The 21,652-nt window shown below is 38.5% G+C and overlaps 1 protein-coding gene across 4 annotated transcripts in view; it reads right to left on the reverse strand.

Annotated features, from left to right (window-relative positions):
• Positions 1-21,652, reverse strand: part of LOC138167182 (KAT8 regulatory NSL complex subunit 1-like) — a 167,692-nt gene that overhangs the window by 35,458 nt on the left and 110,582 nt on the right. For all 4 annotated transcript variants that reach the window (XM_069095944.1, XM_069095946.1, XM_069095943.1 and 1 more), the window contains 2 exons: positions 4,202-4,394; positions 1,781-1,946 (listed from right to left, as the gene is read on the reverse strand). In XM_069095944.1, coding sequence (XP_068952045.1) covers positions 1,781-1,946; positions 4,202-4,394 — 359 coding nt within the window. The remainder of the gene's footprint in view (positions 1-1,780; positions 1,947-4,201; positions 4,395-21,652) is intronic.

Here is a 21,652-nt window from a genome sequence, read left to right on the forward strand (position 1 = left end):
ATCATTTCTTATAGCACAATAGTATTTCATTACATTCATATACCACAGCCCAACTGATGGGCATCCACTCAATTTCCTATTCTTTAGCTTCCACAAAAAGAGCCACTATAAATATTTTTGTACAAATAGGTCCTTTCCTCTTATTTTGGTTCCCTTTGGGATACAGACCTAGTAGTAGTATTGCTGGATCAAAGGATATACACAGTTTTATAGTTAGCTGGGATTAAAAAATAGATGTAACTTTAAAACCATGAAAGTTTTTTTTTAACCTCCTTCTAGTGTATTAAGCATCTTTTATTCCCTACGTGAATTCACTTTTAGATTACTTTTATATGCCTTGTCAATCTGTATTTTCAAGTGCTCTTCCCAGTTTTGCATTTCTCATCAAAAAAGAATTAAGATTTCTGATATTGATTTTTTAAAAATGTATTTATTTTTAGTTTACAACATTCAGTTCCACAAGCTTTTGATTTTTAAATTTTCTCCTCTTCTCCCCCATCCCCAAGATGGCATGCAATCAGATATAGGCTCTACATATACATTCATATTAAACATTTTCACATTAGTCATGTTGTGAAGAAGAGCCAAGTCTCTCTGATATCAATTAAGAAACATATTTTCCTTTGATTATAAATGTTCAGGTTTGTTGGACAAGTAATCTTTTTTTTTGCTTTTTTTTTTTGGGGGGGGAGGTGGAGGACAATTGGGCTTAAGTGACTTGCCCAGCCAAGGTCACACAGCTAATTAAGTGTTAAGTGTCTCAGGTAGGATTTGAACTCAGGTCCTCCTGACTCCAGGGCTGGTGTTCTATTCACTGCACCACGTAGTCGCCTTTGGACAAGCAATATTGTGGTTTAGAACAATTTGCCTTAACTTTCTGTATTCTGAATTCTAGTCTTAATTTATTTTCTCCTGGTTGCTTGAATGACTTTATGTTTGTTGTTAATGATGAACTGGAACTTGACAACTATGTTTCAAATGGCATTAAGCTCAAGGTCCTTGTCTTTTGGGTACTACTAATCCACACTCTGGCTCCTATTTCTAATATTTCAAAGCAATGTTCTGGCATGATTTCTAGAATATGGTTAACTTTTTATTTGTGTTTTCCAGCAGACAAATAATTTTCTGTCTCATTAAGATGCTTTTGTTTATAGAGATTTGAAATCCTTTTCTAGTTTTGCCATCTTCCTCTCTGTTGTTTGCTATTCCAACTTTATGATTTTTCTTATGGTTCTGCCCATTTAATATGATCCTTAGAGCCTGCTATTTCATTTAAGATTTTCCATCTTTTTTTTTTTACTTTAATAGTTTTAATGTTCATCTTTAGAAATCACTGAAAGAACTGCCAATTTTTTGACACCAGATCTTAATATATTTTATTCTGTTTCTAAATATTGCTGGAGGCTCTTATATTATATTCCTTTTCTCTATCAGCAGGGTAGCAGTTGTGCCAGTCTGTTTTTTCCCTTTCTGGAGTTTTCATCTCACTTTAAAATTTTACCCTTTTTCACTGTATACTTTTTTGCTTTCTCATCTCTTTGTTTTTTTCCTGTTCTATTTCCTAAAAGGTTTCTTTTCATCTTATTCCTCTTTTAATGTTCTTTCCTTTTGAGCATTTGTCTTTAGGAGGTACAAGAAAGCTGAGCTTAGATATCACCCCTCAAAGTCATCATCTTGCTAGCAATCTCTCAGACCTTTATACAAAGAGGAAAGGAAGATGAGAGAGAGAAAATGAGAAAGTACCTTCTTCCAGTTTCTAAGTTAGAAGGAACCTACTCACCATGAGGAAGTGACAGAATAGGATGGAAGCCAGAATCCAACACTGCGATTCGTTCCTTTAATGTCATAGTATTAACATCTATAGGCTTAAGAGATGTCTTACATTCACACAGGATACAAGTATGAGGCCATTCACAGCTACACTTCATAGTAAGGGGTTTCTGTGGCTGAAAAGAAGATAAACAATAAGACAGGGATAGTTAGCCATGGTTCACATTCTGCCGTACAAATTCTAAAGAGAATATTATGGGTGACTTTTGGAGGGGTTTAGGCTGGAGAGAGGAAAATTCATGTGCTCTTCAATAATGTTCTGTGCCAGGGACAAACTAATTACATGTTGAAACGAAGAAGAGAGGAGATAATAAGATTCTATTTAGATGGAAGGAAACTAACGTAAAGTAAGTAGCAACATTATAAAATTATAAGGGGTTGGAACCAGGCCTTTTCTCCCCAAATAAGGCAGGAAAGAGATGTAAAATTCTTAATCATAACTCCTAATCAATATATTTATCTCTAGTTTTGAATTAAGAATTCTCCCTTCATGATCAAAAGCATGAGATATTATTGACGGTTTTAGAAATGAGTCTTTTAAGACAACAAGCTTTCTAATAAAAACCAAAACATATGTTCACTTCAGTAAACATTTAAGGCACTTGCTAAGTGCTGTACTGCTACATCAAATCTCTCCCTGTCTTTTTGTTAATACATTTTAAATACTATGTTAAGATAAAAAAATTCCACCCTCAAAATACCTAAAATGAGCCCCCTACCATTTTTAAAGCAATTTAGAAATTTCTGCTCATGATCTCAAAAAGATTTTATCAGGTGGTATTCTGAAATGTGCTCACAATCAGATTCCTGGTTCCCTACAAGTTATAGCATGTATACAAATGACACTGATCTATTAGAGGCAGTTGAGTAGAGCAGTGGGTAGTGTGCTGGGCCTAGAGACAGGAAGTCCTGAGTTCAAATTAGAGATCAGACGCTTACTAGCTATGTGACACTGGGTGAGTCACTTAAGCCTCAATTTCCTTAACTGTAAAGTGGAGATTATAATAGAACCTCACAGGCTTGTTTTGAGAATCAAATAAGAGAATATTTGTAAAGCACCAGGCACATAGTAGACTCTAGGAAAATGCTTATTCCTCCCTTTCTCCTATATTAAGCTACTATTTCCTTTTAGAAGTTAGTTTCAATTTTTCTTTGAATGATAAGTGTCTCATATAGATTTCCTTGCACTTTTTTTTGGGTCTTTTTTGGAGGGTAATTAAGGTTAAGTTACTTGCCCAAGGTTACATGGCTAGTTGTGTGCGTGTGTATGTGTGTTAAGTGTCTAAGGCCAGATCCGAACTTAGGTCCTCCTGACTCTGGGGCTGGCGCTTTACTCACTGTGCCACCTAGCCACCCCCACACTAAGCTTTTAAAAAAGAAGAAAAATTTAATGTTATGAACTTCAAATCATAGGGATTTTGAAATAATAAAGCATTGATTTTTTTTTAAACAAGGGTATTAACAAGTCCAAACCCTGGTGTTAACACAACCATTTAGTCATTTAAAAAAAATCTATCATATTCACATTAATACAGTGATCTCTGTACAAAGAATTATTTTTCCTGAATATGGTATATATTCAAATATCTAAATGAATGGCCTCAAAGACACTGCATTTTATGCAAAAGATAACACATAAAAAAGTTCATTTAAATCAAGATGAATAGAAAGAATTATCTTAATATTTGTCATTTGTTTATATTTCTGCTGTTAGATGAGGGTATTTACTCTGGAGTAAGATTTTGAAAACTGCTTATAAAACACTTTCTTACTAATAGTCCTATACACTTTGCTAAAGACTGATGGCAAAAACATAAATAGGACATAGACAACTATGGTATAAATATCTGTGCAGTGAATCTTACTTTAACTAGGCCCTTTCTTCTCGTATTCTAACCAAAGAATTTAGGAATAGTAAATTGGATGAATAAAATTAGGAGGGTGAGGAAAAATAGAGAGAAGAGATAGGGATAAGAAATAGCTACACACATGAAATTATGTGTGTGGAAGGATTTTCTTGTCTCTAAATGGGAATATGCAAATGAGGAAGCTGATGCTTGTAGAAGCTCACAGTCAAGAAGTAGAATAGCAAAAGAAAGAAACTTTAAGGGAAATCATACCTGCACTAGTGCCTTTTCATGAAGGCATCCTGTTTGTACATAAATGTTTACATGTTGTCTCCCCCATTACTCTATTGGCTCTTTGAGAGCTGACAGCTGTTTGCTGTCTTTCTTTGTATTATTAGCACCTAGCACAGAGCCTGGTGTATAACAGGTGGCTCCTTTCTTGTTAAATGTTATCCCCCCCATCCATGCATTGCTCATCAGCTACTTTAGCAAGATAGCTGACACCACAAAAGACTTGAATCTACCTTTCTACTGAGGTATGAGACTGTGTTGGTCCGGAGCAGCTTGCGCTTCCTGTATTTGCACAAAGGGCGGATTCGGGCAGCAATACAACTGCTGTCATATGGTGAGAGGGAGGTGGCTGGAGACTCCAATCGCTTCCGTTTACTGAGTGTCTCTTCAGTATGAGAGTTGCTATCCAAGGAATTTGATCGTGAACTGCAAATCAAGGAGGAACAAATCAAATGTTATTCCTCAACTCTTCTGAATATGTGGACACTGGGTAAGGGTGACTCTGGTTCTTGAGGTTTTTCTTTATGTTCGCAGTACTCTTACTTGTGTCAATTTCTCTCTCATTTTGAAGTTTTTCAAGGAAAGATTTTTTTGGCAGAAATGCCAAAACAATAGACTAATGGGATGGCTGATTTGTTTGAGACAAACGACAGCTGAATATGATAGGCTAAATTAAGTACAAATTTACACTAAAAAAGAAGTGAGAACATGCCTAACCTCCCCACCAGTCTAAGAGATGACTTTGAAATAAGTGTAAAAATGAACTGATTTTGAAAACCTCTTTTCTGGTGAACAAATACTATGATATAGAACTTTTTTCAAATATACACACACATACATGCACATACAAACTGGCCCAAATTGCTTGAGAATGCTCTCAGCTCAAGCATTCATTAAAAAAGACTAAAAATTTAGAAGCCCTTTTAGGGAATGCTATGAAATTGGAAAGGATGTTCCCAATATTACATATTAAAAAGTAAAATAAGAACATATTTTTTCCTTTAACTGTAATACGTTATAGACTAACTAACTAAATAACTAATTATTTATTATATTAATATAATATAATATTATATTAAATAACTAAATAACTAATTATTTGATGAACATTTGACTACTTGGTACATAAACAGGAATGCTAGGGAACAGAATGCTTCCTGTTAATGTACATTTATCTTCTTGACTAGATAACATCACTATCTTTTTTTATGCTGTGCAAGAGGGAGGTAAGAGTCTTGAGAGGCCTTCCAGTAGCTATGTGGTGAACGTCTCCCTTTGAAGTAGACCAGGCTCTTATATTTCCTGCCTCCTGTGCAAGGTAGGAGAAAAAAGTGAGGTGTGAGTGGCGTAAGATAATCTGTGATCCTCAGTGGTGGCTCAAAGTCTCTGGGGCCACTTGGACTGAGAAAAGACATCTATGAGTCTAAAACAAACTTGTAAAATTCAACCAAAATTAGAGCAATCTCTAATACAGAGTTTGTAGAATATTACTTTCACCTATTTAATGTGTATTTTTATCCTCCTTGCACAGAACCTTGATTTGTCTTAATTCAAACTATGCTAATTCCTGTATACAGAATACAAAGTAGCAAAAGCTCAGGTTCTATTCCAAAGGATCTTAAAATTTCTGACAGGAAGAGGGGACAAATGGATGGATGGAGAAAGTAAGACAGACATACATGACAGATATCAATGTGATCAATGATTAAATATTATGAAATAATTAGTTTTTAAACTTTTATCTGATTTGGAGGAAGACAAGACGTTTTAAAGGATAGGTATACAGACTGCCTTGGCTGAAGAAGGGCTTAGTTTGAGTAGGGAAAGACTAAGAAATCCAGGCAGATAGAACACATAGGTGAGATGCTGAAGGGACTTGAAATTCAAACTAGGGTTTCCAAATATTTTCTTCCTTACTTTCACAACAGTTCCATGGCTCAAGTTCCTTACGTATACTTTTTGAGAATGGCTATCCTGAGGAATTTTTTTTAAAAGATACAGCTTTATTAGGAGAGTAGCTCGAATCCATTTACTCTAGCACTGGCTGATGTACACTACAGCCTTGTGATGTTACCTCCTAGAAGGCAGAACTGCTTACATACTAAGGGATGCTTAAAGAAGTTAAAATGTTTTCTTTAGAATTAAGAAGTAACTGGACCCATGATTTAGCTATTCACAGCAATGCAATGATCTAAGACAACTCTGAAAGACTTATGAAAAATGCTATCCATCCTCAAAGAAAGAATTGATGGCATCTGAATACAGACTGAAGCATACTTTTTGTACTTTATTTTTCTGGGTTTTTTTGATCTGTTTTCTTTCATAACATGACTAACATAGAAATATGTTTTATAACAATACACACGTATAACCTATATGGAATTACTTGCCTTCGCAATGAAGGGGTGGAAGGGAGGGAGACAATTTGGAACTCAAAGTTTTAAAAAAGATTAAAATTGTTTTTACATATGATTGGGGGGAAATGAAATACTATGATAATAATAAAAAAGAAATAATTGGACCCAACAAGACTGTTCAAGATTTGGCAGACTATCTTCCAGAAGGTGAAAAATCTTCAGTCACTTAACTACATAGCACAAACAGGTGGGAACTTGTTCTATGATAAACTATCTCTTAGGTGGGGAAAGTCCTAAGGCAGTATCATAAGCCATATCTTATGGCAGTCTTAAATATGCTGTAATATAGATCTTTGGCATGCCCCGGGGAACAAGCAGTAGGGTTCAGAATGACCACTAAATCAAATCAGACAAAATGTTATTCAGTCTCAGATTGAAGAACTCCAATGAAGAGAAACCAACTAACTCCTGAAACACCTCATTCCACTTCTTGACAACTCTGATTGTTAAGAAGCCTTTTGTGACACAAAGACTAAATCTTCCTCTTTATACTTTTCATATATTGCTTCTGATTCTACCCTGTGGGATCAAAGGGAAGGATAACCCTCATTCCACACAGAAAATATTTGTCATCATGAGCCTTCCCTTTTCCAGGCTAAACATTTCCAGTTTTTTCAACCAATCTTTTCGTGGCACAATATTCTTCTGCTCTTTGTCTCCTGTTTATCAAGAATATACCCAATATGTGGCACTCAGACCTGAACACAATACTCTTGATGTGGTCAGACCATCACAATCATATTAATGTAAGCTAGGCTTCTCTTATGGTAACCTAGGATCACACATCAACTTTTCTAACTACCATATCACACTTTTAACATTTTCTTTTTAATACACATTTGGTTTTTTTCCCTCTTTTTTTATTTTTTAGTTTACATCATTCATTTCCACAAGATTTTGAGTTACAAATTTTCTCCCCAATTTTCCCTACCCACCACCCCAAAACAGCAATCCCACGAATATCCCCTCCCCCAATCTGCTCTCTCCCATATATTCCCCCATACCTCCTTCAACTTTCCAATACGGCATGGTGGATCTCTATGCCCCGGTGCCTATATATATCATTTCCCAGGTACACGTAAAATAATAATAATAATAATTTATATTTTTAAACATTTGATTTTAAAACTTTGGATTTCAGATTCTTCCCTTCCTCCCTTGTCACCCACCCTACCTGGGAAGATAAGCAATTCAGTACAGATTATACATGTGTAGCTATGCAAAACATTTCCATAGTGGATATATTGTAAAAGACTGACTATATTCCCTCCATCCTATCCCACCTCCACTTATTCTAATCTCTACTTTGATCCTGTCCTTTTCAAAAGTGTGGGTGCTGGGGTGGCCAGGTAGCACAGCAAGTAAGAGCATTGGCCCCAGTGTTGGGATGACCTGGGGATCGAATCCGGGCTCAGACACTTAGCACCCACCCAGAAAGACCTGGCCGTGTAACCTTGAGCAAGTTACTTAACCCCAACTGCTTAGGGGCTCTCAGGTGGCTCAGCGAGTAAAGAGCACCGGCCCCAGTGTCAGGATAACCTGGGGATCGAATCCGGGCTCAGATACTTAGCACCACACCCAGAAATAACTGGCCGTGTAACCTTGAGCAAGTTACTTAACCCCAACTGCTTAAAAAAAAAAAAGTGAGTGCTTCCAACTTCCCTCCCCACAGCCTGCCCTCCTTTCCATTATCCCCCCTCTCATCCCCCTTCCCCTTTACTCTCCTGTAAGGTGACATACCCTATTTAGTGTGTATTTCATTCCCTCCCTACACCAAATTCAATGAGAATAAGGTTGACTCATTCCCTTTTGCCTTCCTGTTCTTCCCCTCCATTGCAACAATTTTTCCTTGCCTCTTCTATGAGATAATTTACCACATTCTTTTCTCTCCCGATCTCCTCTCATTATATTCCTCTTTCCCCTCTTAATTTCATCTTTTAAGTATCATCTCTTCCTATTAAATTGGTCCTGTGCCCACGATGTATACCTGTACACATATATACACACACTCACATGTGTATTCATACGCCCAGATACCCTCCTATATAGACATATATATGTATGTATACACACACATATTTCTATACCCTTCAACTATTCTCATACTGAGAAAAGTTTCACAAGTTACAATTACTGTTTTTTCATGTGGGAATATAAGTAGTTCAACTTTGATAAGTTCCTTAAGATTTCTTTTCCCTGTTTACCTTCTCATGCTTCTTGTATCTGAATGTCAATTTTTCTATTCAATTCTGTCTTTTTCAGCAAGAATGCTTGAAAGTCCTCTATTCCACTGAATGACCATATTTCCCCCTGAAACATGATACTCAGGTTTTGCTGGGTAGGTGATTCTTGGTTTTAATCCCAGCTCCTCTAACCTCTGGAATATCAAATTCCAAGCCCTTCAATCCCTCAGTGTAGAAGCTGCCAGGTCCAGAGTTATCTTGATTGTATTTCCACAATATTCAAATTATTTCTTCCTGGATGCTTGTAATATTCTCTCCTTGACCTGGGAACTCTGGAATTTGGCTATAATATTTCTAGGAGTTTTCTTTTTGGGATCTTTTTCAAGAGGCAATGGGTGAATTCTTTCAATTCCTATTTTGCCCTCTGGTTCTAGAATATCAGGGCAATTTTGCTTGATAATTTCTTGAAAGATAGTGTCTAGGCTCTTTTTTTGATCATGGCTTTCAGGTAGTCCAATAATTTTTAAATTATCTCTCCTGGATCTATTTTCCAATGAGATATTTCATTCCAGTGGTTTTTCCAATGAGATATTTCACACTGCCTTCTATTTTTGCATTTGTTTGGATCTGCTTAATAGTATCTTGATTTCTCATAAAATTACTAGCTTCCATTTGCTCTGATCTAATTCTGAAGGAATGATTCTCTTCAATGAGCTTTTGAGATTCTTTTTCCATGTGGCAAATTCAGCTTTTTAAGGCATTCTTCTCCTCATTGCCTTTTTGAGCTTCTTTTGCCATCTGAGTTAGTCTATTTTTTAAGGTGTTATTTTCTTCAGTCAGGTTGTTGACTTTCATTTCGTAATTTTCTCGCATCGTTCTGATTTCCCTTCCCTGTTTTTCCTCCACTTCTCTTATCTGATTTTCAGAATCCTTTTTAAGCTCCTCTATGGCCTGTAAGCAGCTCATATTTTTCTTGGAAGCTTTTGGTGCAGGAGTTCTGACTTTGCTGTCTTCCTCCTGTTCCACGCTTTGATGCTTTTTCTCCCCAAAATAGGAGAATAATGTTGGATTGCTCTGTTTGCTTTACTTCCTTTGCTTGTTCATATTGCCAATCAATTTCTTGACTTTCGATCATTTTGCCATAGTAGAACTCTGCTACCAGAAATGGGAGCTTTATCCCAAATGCTAGGGTTTTCTCAGCTGCTGGAGCTATTAATTGGGTGCCCTCTTGGAAGCCTCCACACCCTCTGGCAAACTGTTCACAAACCCCAGGACCTCCACCCTAGACCGTGATCCAGATTCAAGCAGGTTAAAGTAAGAGCAATTACCCCTCAGACTGGACACTTGGTCCCCCTACAATCTGCAGACCAGGACCTCGGAAGCAGCCACAAGGTGGGCGGCAGCAGGGCCACGGCGCCTGAGCCACTTCTCGGCCCAGGGGCAAAGGCCAGATCCTACTCTCGAATTCCCAGGTCCCGAAGTCCACACTGCACTGACCTCTCACTTTGTCCTTAGCATCTATGGGTTGATAATCCTGGAAACCGCCACAGCTGCTGGTGATCTGAAGTCCCTCCAGCCAGCAACTGGCTAGTGAGGGGCTTGGCTTGGCTCCCAAAGTGCTGTGTTGGCCCCTTCTTGCTGGCCTGCTGGGCTGTCCTCAGCGGGAGGTTAGCTTTTCTGTGTCATTTTGTGGGTTCTGTAACTCCAAAGTTTGTCTAGAGTCGTGTTTTACATGAACTAGAGGAGGTGGGAGCCAGGGCTGCATAAAGTCCTGTTTCTACTCCCTACACATTTGTTTTTAAAATTTTGACTTTCAAACTTTTTCCCTTCCCTCCTTACCCACCCCCACTGGAAAGATAAGCAATTCAATATAGGCTGTACATGTGTAGTTCCACACATCACTTCCATAGTAGTTATATTGAGAAAGACTAACTATATTTTCCTCCATCCTATCCCACCCCTCACTTACTCTTATTTTCTCCTTTGACCCTGTCCTGTTTCAAAAGTGTTTGCTTCTAATTTCCCTCACCCCCAATTTACTCTCTGTTCTATCATGCCCCCTCTTATTCCCTTCTCCCTGTTTTCCTGTAGGGTAAGATACACAATTGAGTGTGTATGTTATTCCCACCTTAAGCCAAATTCAATGAGTGTAAGGTTGTCCCATTCCCTTTCACCTTCTTGTTCTTCCTCTCCATTTTATTTTATTTTTTGGAGGGAAATTGGGGTTAAGTGACTTACCCAGGGTCACACGGCTAGTTTCTATGTTAAGTGTCGGAGGTCAGATTTGAACTCAGGTCCTCCTGAGTCCAGGGCCGGTGTTCTACTCACTGCGCCACCTAGCCGCTCAACTTCACCTCCATTTTAACAGTTTTCTCTTGCCTCTTGTATATGAGGTAATTTACCCTAATCTATCTCTCCCTTTCTCCTCCCAATATATTCCTCTCTCACCTCTTAATTTCATTTTTTAGATATCCCTTCATATTCAACTCATCTTGTGCCCTCTAAGTATACATGTACATAAATATGCAAACCCTCACATATATATTTATACACACCTACATCCTCCTATAGATACATATATATGTGTGTATACAAATATATACATACATATATATTTGCTTCAACTGTCTTCATACTGAGAAAAGTCTTATGAGTTATAATGATCGTTTTCCATGTAGGAATGTAAATAGTTCAACTTTAATAAGTTCCTCATGATTTCTTTTCCCTGTTTTCCTTCTCATGCTTCTCTTGCTTCTTGTATTTGCAAGTCAGATTTTCTGCTCACCTCTGGTTTGTTCATCAAGAATGCTTGAAAATCCTCTATTTCATTGAATGACCATATTTTCCCCTGAAGCATTATACTCAGTTTTGCTGGGTAGGTGATTCTTGGTTTTAATCCTAGCTCCTTTGACCTCTGGAATATCATATTCCAAGCTGTTTGATCCCTTTGCGTAGAAGCTGCTAGGTCTTGTGTTATCCTGATTGGGTCTCCCCAATACTCCAATTGTTTCTTCCTGACTTCTTGGCAGTATTTTCTCCTTGACCTGGGATCTCTGGAATTTGGCTATAATATTTCTAGGAGTTTTCTTTTTAGGATTTTTTTCAAGAGGCAATGGAAAGCTGTCTACTTGATCTGTTTCTGTCTTGATAATTCTGCCTGTATACTTTGATGTTCGGGGTGCTGACCTTTTTCCCTGAACAAGGTAAATGATATACGTCTGACTGATTAGAGTAAGCTTGTTAACCCATTTTGAGTTGCTTTCCTTTATCAAAGCAGATCCAAGAACCTGTGGTAGCAGCAAACCCTGAGGACGTGCTTGGGGTGCTTGCCGCTACAGAGGTTAGCTTCTCTGTGTCATTTTGTGGGTTCTGCAGCTCCAAAGTTTGTTTAGAGTCCCCTTTTTACATGGATTGGGGAAGGTGGAAGCTGGACCCCCGGGGCGGTCCTGCTTCTATACCACCATCTTAACTCTGCCCCCTTTTCTTGATTTTCTTACATCATTCTCATTTTTCTTCCCCATTTTTCCTCCACTTCTCTTACTTGGTTTATAAAATCCTTCTTGAGATCCTCCATGGCCCGTAACCCATTCATATTTTTCTTGGGAGCTTTTGATCCAGGAGTTCTGACTTTGTTGTCTTCTTCTGGTTCCATACTTTGATCCTTTTTGTCCCTGAAAAAAGAATCTATGGTAGGATTGTGTTTCTTCTGCTCGCTCATGTTGCCTGTCAATTACTTGACTTATGAACTCTTTGCCAGGGTAGAACTCTGCTTTCAGAATGGAGAGAGCTTTGTCCCAAATCACTGAGGTTTTCACACGTGCAGTAGCAATTAGGAGGGTGGCCTCTCTGCAGCCCCCACAGGCTCTGGCACCTGGCCACACACACTCCAGGACCTCCAACCAAGAGAGTGATCCATATCCAAGCAGGTCAATGCAAGAGTGATTACTCTCTGAATGCTCATTTGGTCCCCCTATGATCTGCAGGCCAGGAGTTCCTGAGGCAGCCACTCACTGTAGTAGCCGTACTTCCACCACTTCTTGCCTCAGGGGCAGGACCCAGGGGCATGCTCTTCCATCCACCCCTGTTCCAACAGAGTTTTACAATGACCTTTTACTTTGTCTTTGGTGTTTACGGATTGAGAAGTCTAGAAACCACCACAGCTGCTCTTGCTTTACCCTCCTGAAGTCTGTTCTGGCCACTGCTGGTTGGGGCTGCCCTGGGGCCAAAACCGTTGGGCGGATCACAGTGGGCTGGGCCATGGCTCCCAGCTTGGTGAGATAGCCCCTTTCTGCCAGGTTGCCTTCAGTGGGAGATTTATTTCTCTCTGTTACTTTGTGGGTTCTGTGGCTCTAAAATTTGTTTAGAGTCATTTTTTTACATGTATTGGAGGAGGCAGAAGCCAGAGCCACAGGGAAGTCCTATTTCTACTCAGTCATCTTGGCTGACTCCCATCTCCAACCCCCCCCCCCCCTCCACTTTTAACTTTCAAGAAGTTTGCATTACATTAAAGTTCCTACATCTTTTTCTACTTTTCCTTTAATTCACACTTAAACCCTCTGCAGTCTGGCTTCGAATATCATCACTCACTTAGAAACTGCTCTTCCCAAAGTCACCAATGCTCTTCTGAGTTGCCCTCCCTACCTAGCTGCTTTCACACAGCTGAAAGTAATTTCCCTCTGGATATTCTCTACTCTGGGTTTTCAGACAGTGCTCTTTCCTTGTTTCCCTCCTGCCAGTGTGACTGTTCTTCTCAGTTTCCTTTGTTCATTCATCATCTTTAACACACTCATAACTATGGGTATCCCCTAAGGGTCTGGCCTTAGTACCTACTCTTAGCTCTGTACACTTTCTCTCCTGGTAAATGAATGATCTCCCATGGATTCAATTGCCATCTCTATGCCAATGACTCCCAAATTTATATAATCAAAAATTTTATATGGCTTATATAATATAGAGCCCTAGGGCTCTCCCATGAGCTTCAATCCCCTATCACCAACTGACCACTGGACATTTCAAACAAGATGCTCTGAAAAAATCTCAGACAACATAACCAAAACGGAATGGTTTTTCTCTTCACACCCACACCTACTTCAAACTTTCCTATTTCTGTCTAATGTAGCACCATAATTCCACTCTCCCGAGTTCACATCCTTGCCATTATCCTTAATTATCCTTAACTCTTCACTCTCCTTCACTTCACTCATCCAACCAATCACCAGATCTTGTTTTAATCTTGTTATTTCTCATATCTGACCCCTTTTCTCTCCATATAGCCACCACCTTAGTTTAGCACCTCTTCACTTTTTGCCAAAATTATTACCATGGCTTCCTAATTGGATACCATGTCTCAAGCCTCTTCCCACTTCAGTTTGTCTTCCACACAACTACCAAAAACAGTGTCTCTTTAAGGTATTATCTGACCATACTCAAGATGTTTCCTACTTTCTCTACAATTAAATATGAACTCCTCTGTTCAGCTTTTAAACTTTTACAACTTAGCCCCAACTTATCTTTCCAGCTGCGTAGTAAATTACTCCCCTCTAGCACTTTGTAATCCAACCCAAATAAATTTCTTTTTAGTCCTTACACACATACTCCATCTTGTGTCTCTGTGACTTTGTACTGGCCAACCCCAATACCTGGATTGCTATCCCTTCTCACCTTCTATTTCATACAATTATCCTCTTCCTTTAAGACATTCTTCAAACACTATCTTCTACATCAAGCATGTGTAACTTTTGTGTATATCTGTATTATTTTGGTAGTACAGTGAAGCCTATGGACTCCTCTCAAATTAGTTTTTAATGAATAAAATAAATGGAAAGAAATGCTTAATTTCAGTTACAGGTTAATAAAAATAAAGATGTAATTCTCCCCCCAGCCCCCCGCCCCCCACACACATATAGGTGGATCCAAGATAGCAGAGTAAAGTCAAGGCTCGTCTGAACTCCCCCCAAACCCCTCCAAATACCTGTAAAAAATAACTCTAAACAAATTCTAGAGCAGCAGAATCTACAAGAAGACAGAGTGAAACAAATTTCCAGGCCAAGACAATCTGGAAGGTTGAAAGGAAAGGTCTGTTGCACCAGGCTAAGAGAGAAGCACAGTCCAGCATGGGCCATGCCAGCAGACCAGGCCTCATCAAATCTGGAGCAGGACTCAGAAGACTGAATCACTGGCAGCTGTGGTGGTTTCCATACTTCTCAACCCACAAATGCCAAAGATGGCTTAGAAGGTCAGTGGGAAGGTCTGTCAGACCTGGATGAGAGAGGAGCACAGTCCTGCCCTGGCCCTGGTATAGCCCCGACCCCAGAGGACCAGGAGAAGGCCTTGGGAGTGATCGGATCAGTAGCGGCAGTGGCAGCAGCTACTTCCAGAGTTCTCAGTCCACAGACAGTAATGGGATCAAACAACTGATCAGAAGGTGATTACAGGGTCTCTTTGTTAGCACTGAGGCAGGACTCTGTTGCTCTGCCTATACCTGGATTTGGGTGGTGGCCCTGGGGGTAAGGAGGAGCACTGGCAGCAGTAGAGAGTGAACCCTCCTCACAGTTTCAGGGCAGAAAAGAGTTTGTGGTCACTCACAGACCACAGCACAGGTCAGGAGAAGAGTAAACACCTCTCCTTAGATCATACCACCTTGGAATAACTGAAAACTTAACAGGGCCCTAGAAGTAACTCTGAAAACATCTTCAAAATAACCCCCTGAAGCTGGGACAGTATGCCTCCACACTGGAAGCAGAGCCCTACATTAACAAAGAGTTAAAAAGTCAAGTAATAGGCCGGGAAAATGAGTAAACAAAGGAAAAAAAAAACTCAGACTGCATTAACTTACTGTGGTGACAAGGAAGATCGAAACACATACTTAGAAGACAAAACAGTCAAAACTCCTACATCCAAAGATTCCAAGGGAAATATGAATTGGTCTCAGGCCATAGAAGAACTCAAAAAGGATTCTGAAAATCAAGTAAGAGAAGTAGAGGAAAAACTGGGAAGAGAAATTAGAGTGATGCAAGAAAATCATGAAAAATGAATCAACAGCTTGCTAAAGGAGACATAAAAAATACTGAAAAAAATAATATCTTAAAAAACAGACTAGGGGCAGGTAGGTGGTGCAGTGAATAGAGCACTGGCCATAGAGATGGGAGGACCTGAGTTCAAATCTAGCCTCAGACATAGCTGTGTGACCCTGGGCAAATGACAACCCCAGTTGCCCTGCCTTCCCCCTACCAAAAATTTAAAAAAAAAATGACTAGACCAAATGGAAAAGAGGTACACAAAGCCAATGAAGAGAAGAATGCCTTAAAAATCAGAATTGGTGGGGCAGCTACGTGGCGCAGTGAGTAAAGCACTGGCCCCAGAGTCAGGAGGACCCAAGTTTGGTTCCAGCCTCAGACACTTAATACCCCCACAAAAATACTAGCCGTGTAACCTTGGGCAAGTTACTTAACCCCAATTGCCCTCCAAAAGGCAAAAAAAAAAAAAATCTGAAGTGGTCAAATGGAAAAGGAGTTCCAAAAGCTCACTGAAGAAAATAATTCCTTAAAAATTAAAATGGAGCAAATGGAAGCTAATGACTTTATGAGAAATCAAGAAATGATAAAACAAAACCAAAAGAATTTTTAAAAAGGAGACAATGTGAAATATCTCACTGAAGAAAAAACTGACCTGGAAAACAGATCTAGGAGAGATAATTTAAAAATTATTGGACTACCTGAAAGCCATGATGAAAAAAGAGAGCCTAGACATTATCTTTCAAGAAATTATCAAGGAAAACTGCCATAGTGTGCAAGGACTGATTTTTATAGACTTAGTCCTTCTCAGCAATGTAAGGACCTAAAACAATTCCAAAGGACACATGATGGAAAATGCCAGGCACATCTGGAGAAAGAACTATGAAGTTGGAAGGCAGAGCGAAGCAGGTTATTTTTTTGTTTTATTTTGTTTTTTCTTTCTCGTGGTTTTTCCCATTTGTTGTATTTCTTCTATGTAACATGACTAATGTAAAAATGTATAATAGGAATGGATATGCAGAGTCCATAACAGATTACAAGCTGTCTTGGGGAGGAAGGGGGAGAAAATTTAAAACTTATGAAAATGAATGTTGAAAAATAAAAATAAATAATTTTAAAAAAACAAAAAAATTTTAAAACAGCTCTTTTCTGGGGGTAAAGAATTAGAACTGAGGGGATACACATCAATGGATGAATAAGTTGCAGTATGTAATTATGATGGAATACTATTGTACCATAAGAAATTATGAGCAGAATACTCTCAGGAAAACCTAGAAAGACTTACATAGGTTGAAACAAAGTGAAATATACTAGATGCAAAGTAACAGCAATATTGCAAAAATGATCAGGTATTAATGACTTAGCTATTTTCAGCAATACAATGATCTATGACAACTCTGAAGGATTTAGGATGAAAAATGCCATCCATTCCCAGAGAAAGAATTGATGGTGTCTGAATACAGATTGAAGCAAATTTTTCCCCCCACTTTATTTTTCTTCAGGTTTTGGGGGGTCTGTTTTCTTTCACAACAGCATACTATGGATAAAAAAAAAAATGAAGGAGCCCTAGTCCTACATGAAAGCTGAACTGCCTGACCTGGTACTTACAAAGTTTTTTTTTTTTAACCTACGTAAAAGTATTCCTCTGTCCCTATTTAATATTATTTTCTTAAATTTGGCCCAATGATCTAGCAAAGTTTTTCTGGATCCTGACTTTATCTTTTACTGTTAGCTAGCTATCTTGCTTGTCTTATTTAAGTCATAAATGTCTTTATATTATTGCTACTGTTGATTTCAGCACGGCAACAAACAGATCCCTGGGGAACTCTATTATAGGTTTCATTTTGAAGATGATGGTTCATTAATAACCCTTTGGGCCTTGTCATTCAGCTTCTACTTGTACTATTCCTCTTCCCCACCCCATTAAAATGTCAGGAGACAATTTGTCAAATGCCTTGAAAAATCCAGGCAGGCAGTATTTGTAGCATGTGAGACAGCATGCCTAGAAGGAACTATGCTATTACTCTCCCTGAAACCATGAGTCCTCATATTCACCCTGGCCATTTTAAGCCCAACAGTGGAATAGGTATGCTCCCCCCTCCCACTACCTTATTTCTTTCTGAACTGTAATCAAATCATTACTTCCACAGCCTCTGGAAAGGGTGTGTCAAAGGACTGCCTTATAACCCTACTCATCACTTTTTTTGACTTCAAAACTCTAACTTCCCACACTGGCTCCCATTCCCCTTTACATGTTTTCTTTCCCATTATTATATAAGCTCTTTAAGGGCAGGGAAGGCTTAATGAAGTGCCTGGCACAAAGTAAATGTATTAACATATGCTTGTTATCCATACCAGTCTAGAAATGGTGTCAAAAAAAGGAAATGAGGTTATCTTGGCATGAACTATTCTTGATGAAGTCATGCTGACCATCTGCAGTCACTGCTTTTTTCTAGATGTTCATTATCCTTTAATAATAAATTGCTCTTATCAATTTTGATCATAAATTGAGGAAGCTAGGTGGTACAGTAGTACAGATTGGTACAGGTGGTACAGATCATTAGACCTGGAGTTAGGCAAATCTGAGTTACTATCTTGCCTTAAGACACTAGCCATGTGACCCAGGGTAAACCACTGAAACTTTAATTATTTTCCTCATCTGTAAAACGGGGATAAAAACAGCATCTACTTTATAGGGTACTTTTGAGGATCAAATGAGATAACATACACAAAGTGGTTTGAAAACCTCTAAGTGCTATATAAATATTAACTATTATTGTCATTCTAGAATTGTCACAGCAAATAAAGTGTTTATGGTTATACATATTCTACTTTTATCACATTTTTAAAAAGTAGGAATATAATCCTATAATACTTCTTTTGTTTGCCACAATCTTTCAAAGATCATTGGTGATGGCTCAAAATTCACATATGCAAAAAAAAAAAATTCACATGTGCAAATTCTCAGTACTCTAAAACATAGTTTATCTGATACCGAGCTTAAATTATTCAGTGGCAGCTAGTTGGTGCTTTCTTTTTTTGCGGGGGGGGGAGGGCAACTGGGGTTAAGTGACTTGCCCAGGGTCACACGGTGCTAGTCGCTTTCTTACTATCTTCCTATTCATGTTGTTCTACTGTTTTCAGTCATGTCTGATCCTTCATGACCCCATTTGGGGTTTTCTTGGCAAAGATACTGGAGTGGTTTGCCATTTCCAGCTCATTTGACAGATGAGGAAATTAACGCCAAAAGGGTTGACTTGCTCAAGGTCACACAGGTTGGAAGTGTCTGAAGCTGGATTAGAACTCAAGAAGAGCCCTCCTGACTCCAGGCCCAGCACTCTATCCACTGTATCACTTAGGTGCCCCTATTCACACATGGCATCAATTCCCTGTTCTACCTTTTCAATTCAAAGATCATCTCCTTGGCAGAGAACACAGGAGAAAGAATTTAGCAGTTTCAATAATCCTCTTTATCTACTATCATTGGCTCCCTCCCATCCCCCAAATAATGTTTTTACCCCCTTCTTTGAAGCTCCTCTCACTTAACAGATTAAAAAAAAAAACCCTTTTTTGGGTTGTCTTTGGCTTTCCTAGAATTGTTCCTTGATTAAGGATATTCTGTGAATATAGCATTTTTGTGTAAATTGGAGGACAATAAAAAGCACATTTTAATTTTCACAAGGCTCAAAAATGAAGGTAGCAACAAAGGATTAAACAGTGGAAAATTGACAAGTACACTTTGAAAAGAAGCATAATGATAAGTATTGCTAAAAACTTTTTATTACAATGTGAGCATTTAAAATTCTGTGGAAATAGTGAATTGTTTGTCTTAGAGCATTTTTTTTTGTTTTTATAAGATCACTTAGGGTGCTTGCTACTAAAAAGAAAGCTCAAATATAATTAGAAACAAATGGAGACATGCTAGCATTTCTTTCAACCCATCACAATTCTACAGGAGAACCAAGGGAATCAACTCCCTCTAAATGAATAGGAAGCCACTGTTTTATGAAGTTCATCTTCTCACCATGGTTCACTGAAAATTTCCTCCTGTGAGATTTAGGAAATAGGAATTTGCAATTCTCTTCATGCAAAATCAATTTTGGAGCATATGAATCCTATGAGTTATTCACTCTGTTATCAGGTTTACTAAATATGGGGAGTACACTACATGGGCTGTACTATGATAGGTAGTAGAATAGGAGCATAAATATAGAGGTACCAAAATGTAATGGAAAAAAAAGGAACAAGGCATAACTGTGAGCCTTAGCTTCCACAATGTTGTTAATGAGCATCAAATGAAATTGGAACTGGCAAGGCAGATAAGTTTAAGCAGGGCTGAGTTAGGAAAGGATCACAGAGATTACTGATCCAGAGTTGTAGCTCTCAAAATGTGGTCCACAGGGAGTCTCTCAGATTCTTTCAAAATTATTTTCATGATAACGATGTTATTTGTCTTTTGGAATACTCCTTTTTTTCCAGCTACACATTTTTAGGAAGCCAGATTTTATTCATATATTTTAACCAAAACAACATGGCAACAGATTAAATGCAGAAGCAGACAATCTAGTTGTCTTGTTCTAAAATAAACATTTAAAGAGTTTTTTTTAAATGTAAAGCAACATTACTCTTCTCAAGAGCTTTTTTTGAGAAAGTTATTTTTCATAAAATGATGTTAACATGCAATGGATTTCTTATTAATTTAAATGAATATATGTATATAATATATTTTAAAAATCCATTTTAATTTCTAATATTATAAATTTTTATATAATCCACATAAACAAAAGCTCTTTGGGGTTCACAATAATTTTTAAGAGTGTAAAGAGACCTGATTCGTGTTCCTGAGACCAAAAAGTTTAAGAACTGCTAATCTAGAGTTTAAAGGGACCTTAGAGGTTATCTATCATCCCATGAACTACTCATTTTATGGATGAAGAAAATTACCTTGATGGAAGTTAAGTGATTTATACCAAAAGTGACTCTCACACTGCTACTCTACTAAGCTTCAGAGATGGGATGTGAACCCAGCTCTTCTAACTCCATTTTTAACATACTGTCTCCACAGTCCAAAGCATATGGGCTGTAAGAATTACAGAGGGTGCCATGGTTAAGGCATTTGAAAGCCTCATCCGACCTAGGAAAAAAGCACAGCCTCTGGAAATGGCAAGAACCTTTGTGGGTATCCAAAGAGGCAGTTAAACCCGAGTTGGAGTCTATGACTTTCAAAATCTGACTCACTTCCAATTTTAGAATTAAGCTTATTTCTGAGGTTAACTTGGGGAGAGGCAGCAGAAGGGATGGGTCAATAGGACTCCCTTGAGACTTAAAGTCTTTGCAATATTATTAAAATATTTGGGGAATCCTAATGTCTCAGTTGTTTGTTGTGGCATCTACAACTTGAATGCTAAAAAAGAGCCAGTTTTTTTTTTGTTTGTTTTTTGCTTTTTGGAGGAAGGCAGGGCAATTGGGGTTAAGTGACTTGCCCAAGGTCACATGGCTAGTAAGTGTTAAATGTCTGAGGCCACATTTGAACTCAGGTTCTCCTGACTCTGCATTCTAACTTTCCCCTCACCATTTAAATGAAGCTTCTCTTTCCAAAGTTACCAATGATCTCAATGGCCACATCTAATTTTCTCAATTCTCATACTTCTTAATCTTCCTGCAGCCTTTGGTACTCTCATAATTCCCATCTCCTCAGTATTCTCTAAGTCTGGCCATTTCTTCTCAGTCTCCTTTGATGGGAATTTGAAGATCTTCCCTGCCCCTTAATAGACGTGGGGGGAGTTTGAAGACCTCCCCTGCAGTACAGAGAAACTCTGCCCCCTGATAGGTTGAATGCAGTCACATGGAGCCTGTGGTGGGAGGAGTTTGCTGAGAAGCCAAGCCCACAAGCAGCTGGTTGAGAGCTAGCCAGACAGCTGGAGACAGCAGGGGACAGAGGAGCTTAGGCAAGGAGATAGAGAATTTTGTGAGTAAATATTGATCTTGTATTGGTTTATGGGAAGGCTAAAGGATGGCACTGCTCTAAGCATTATTATGGCTTCTGAATATCTTTGGTACTATGATGGAAT

The sequence above is a fragment of the Petaurus breviceps genome, unplaced genomic scaffold (genome assembly GCF_028583685.1).
Source record: "Petaurus breviceps papuanus isolate PSGF00001 unplaced genomic scaffold, PetGlider_PUasm1.0 227, whole genome shotgun sequence".
NCBI lineage: Eukaryota > Metazoa > Chordata > Mammalia > Diprotodontia > Petauridae > Petaurus > Petaurus breviceps.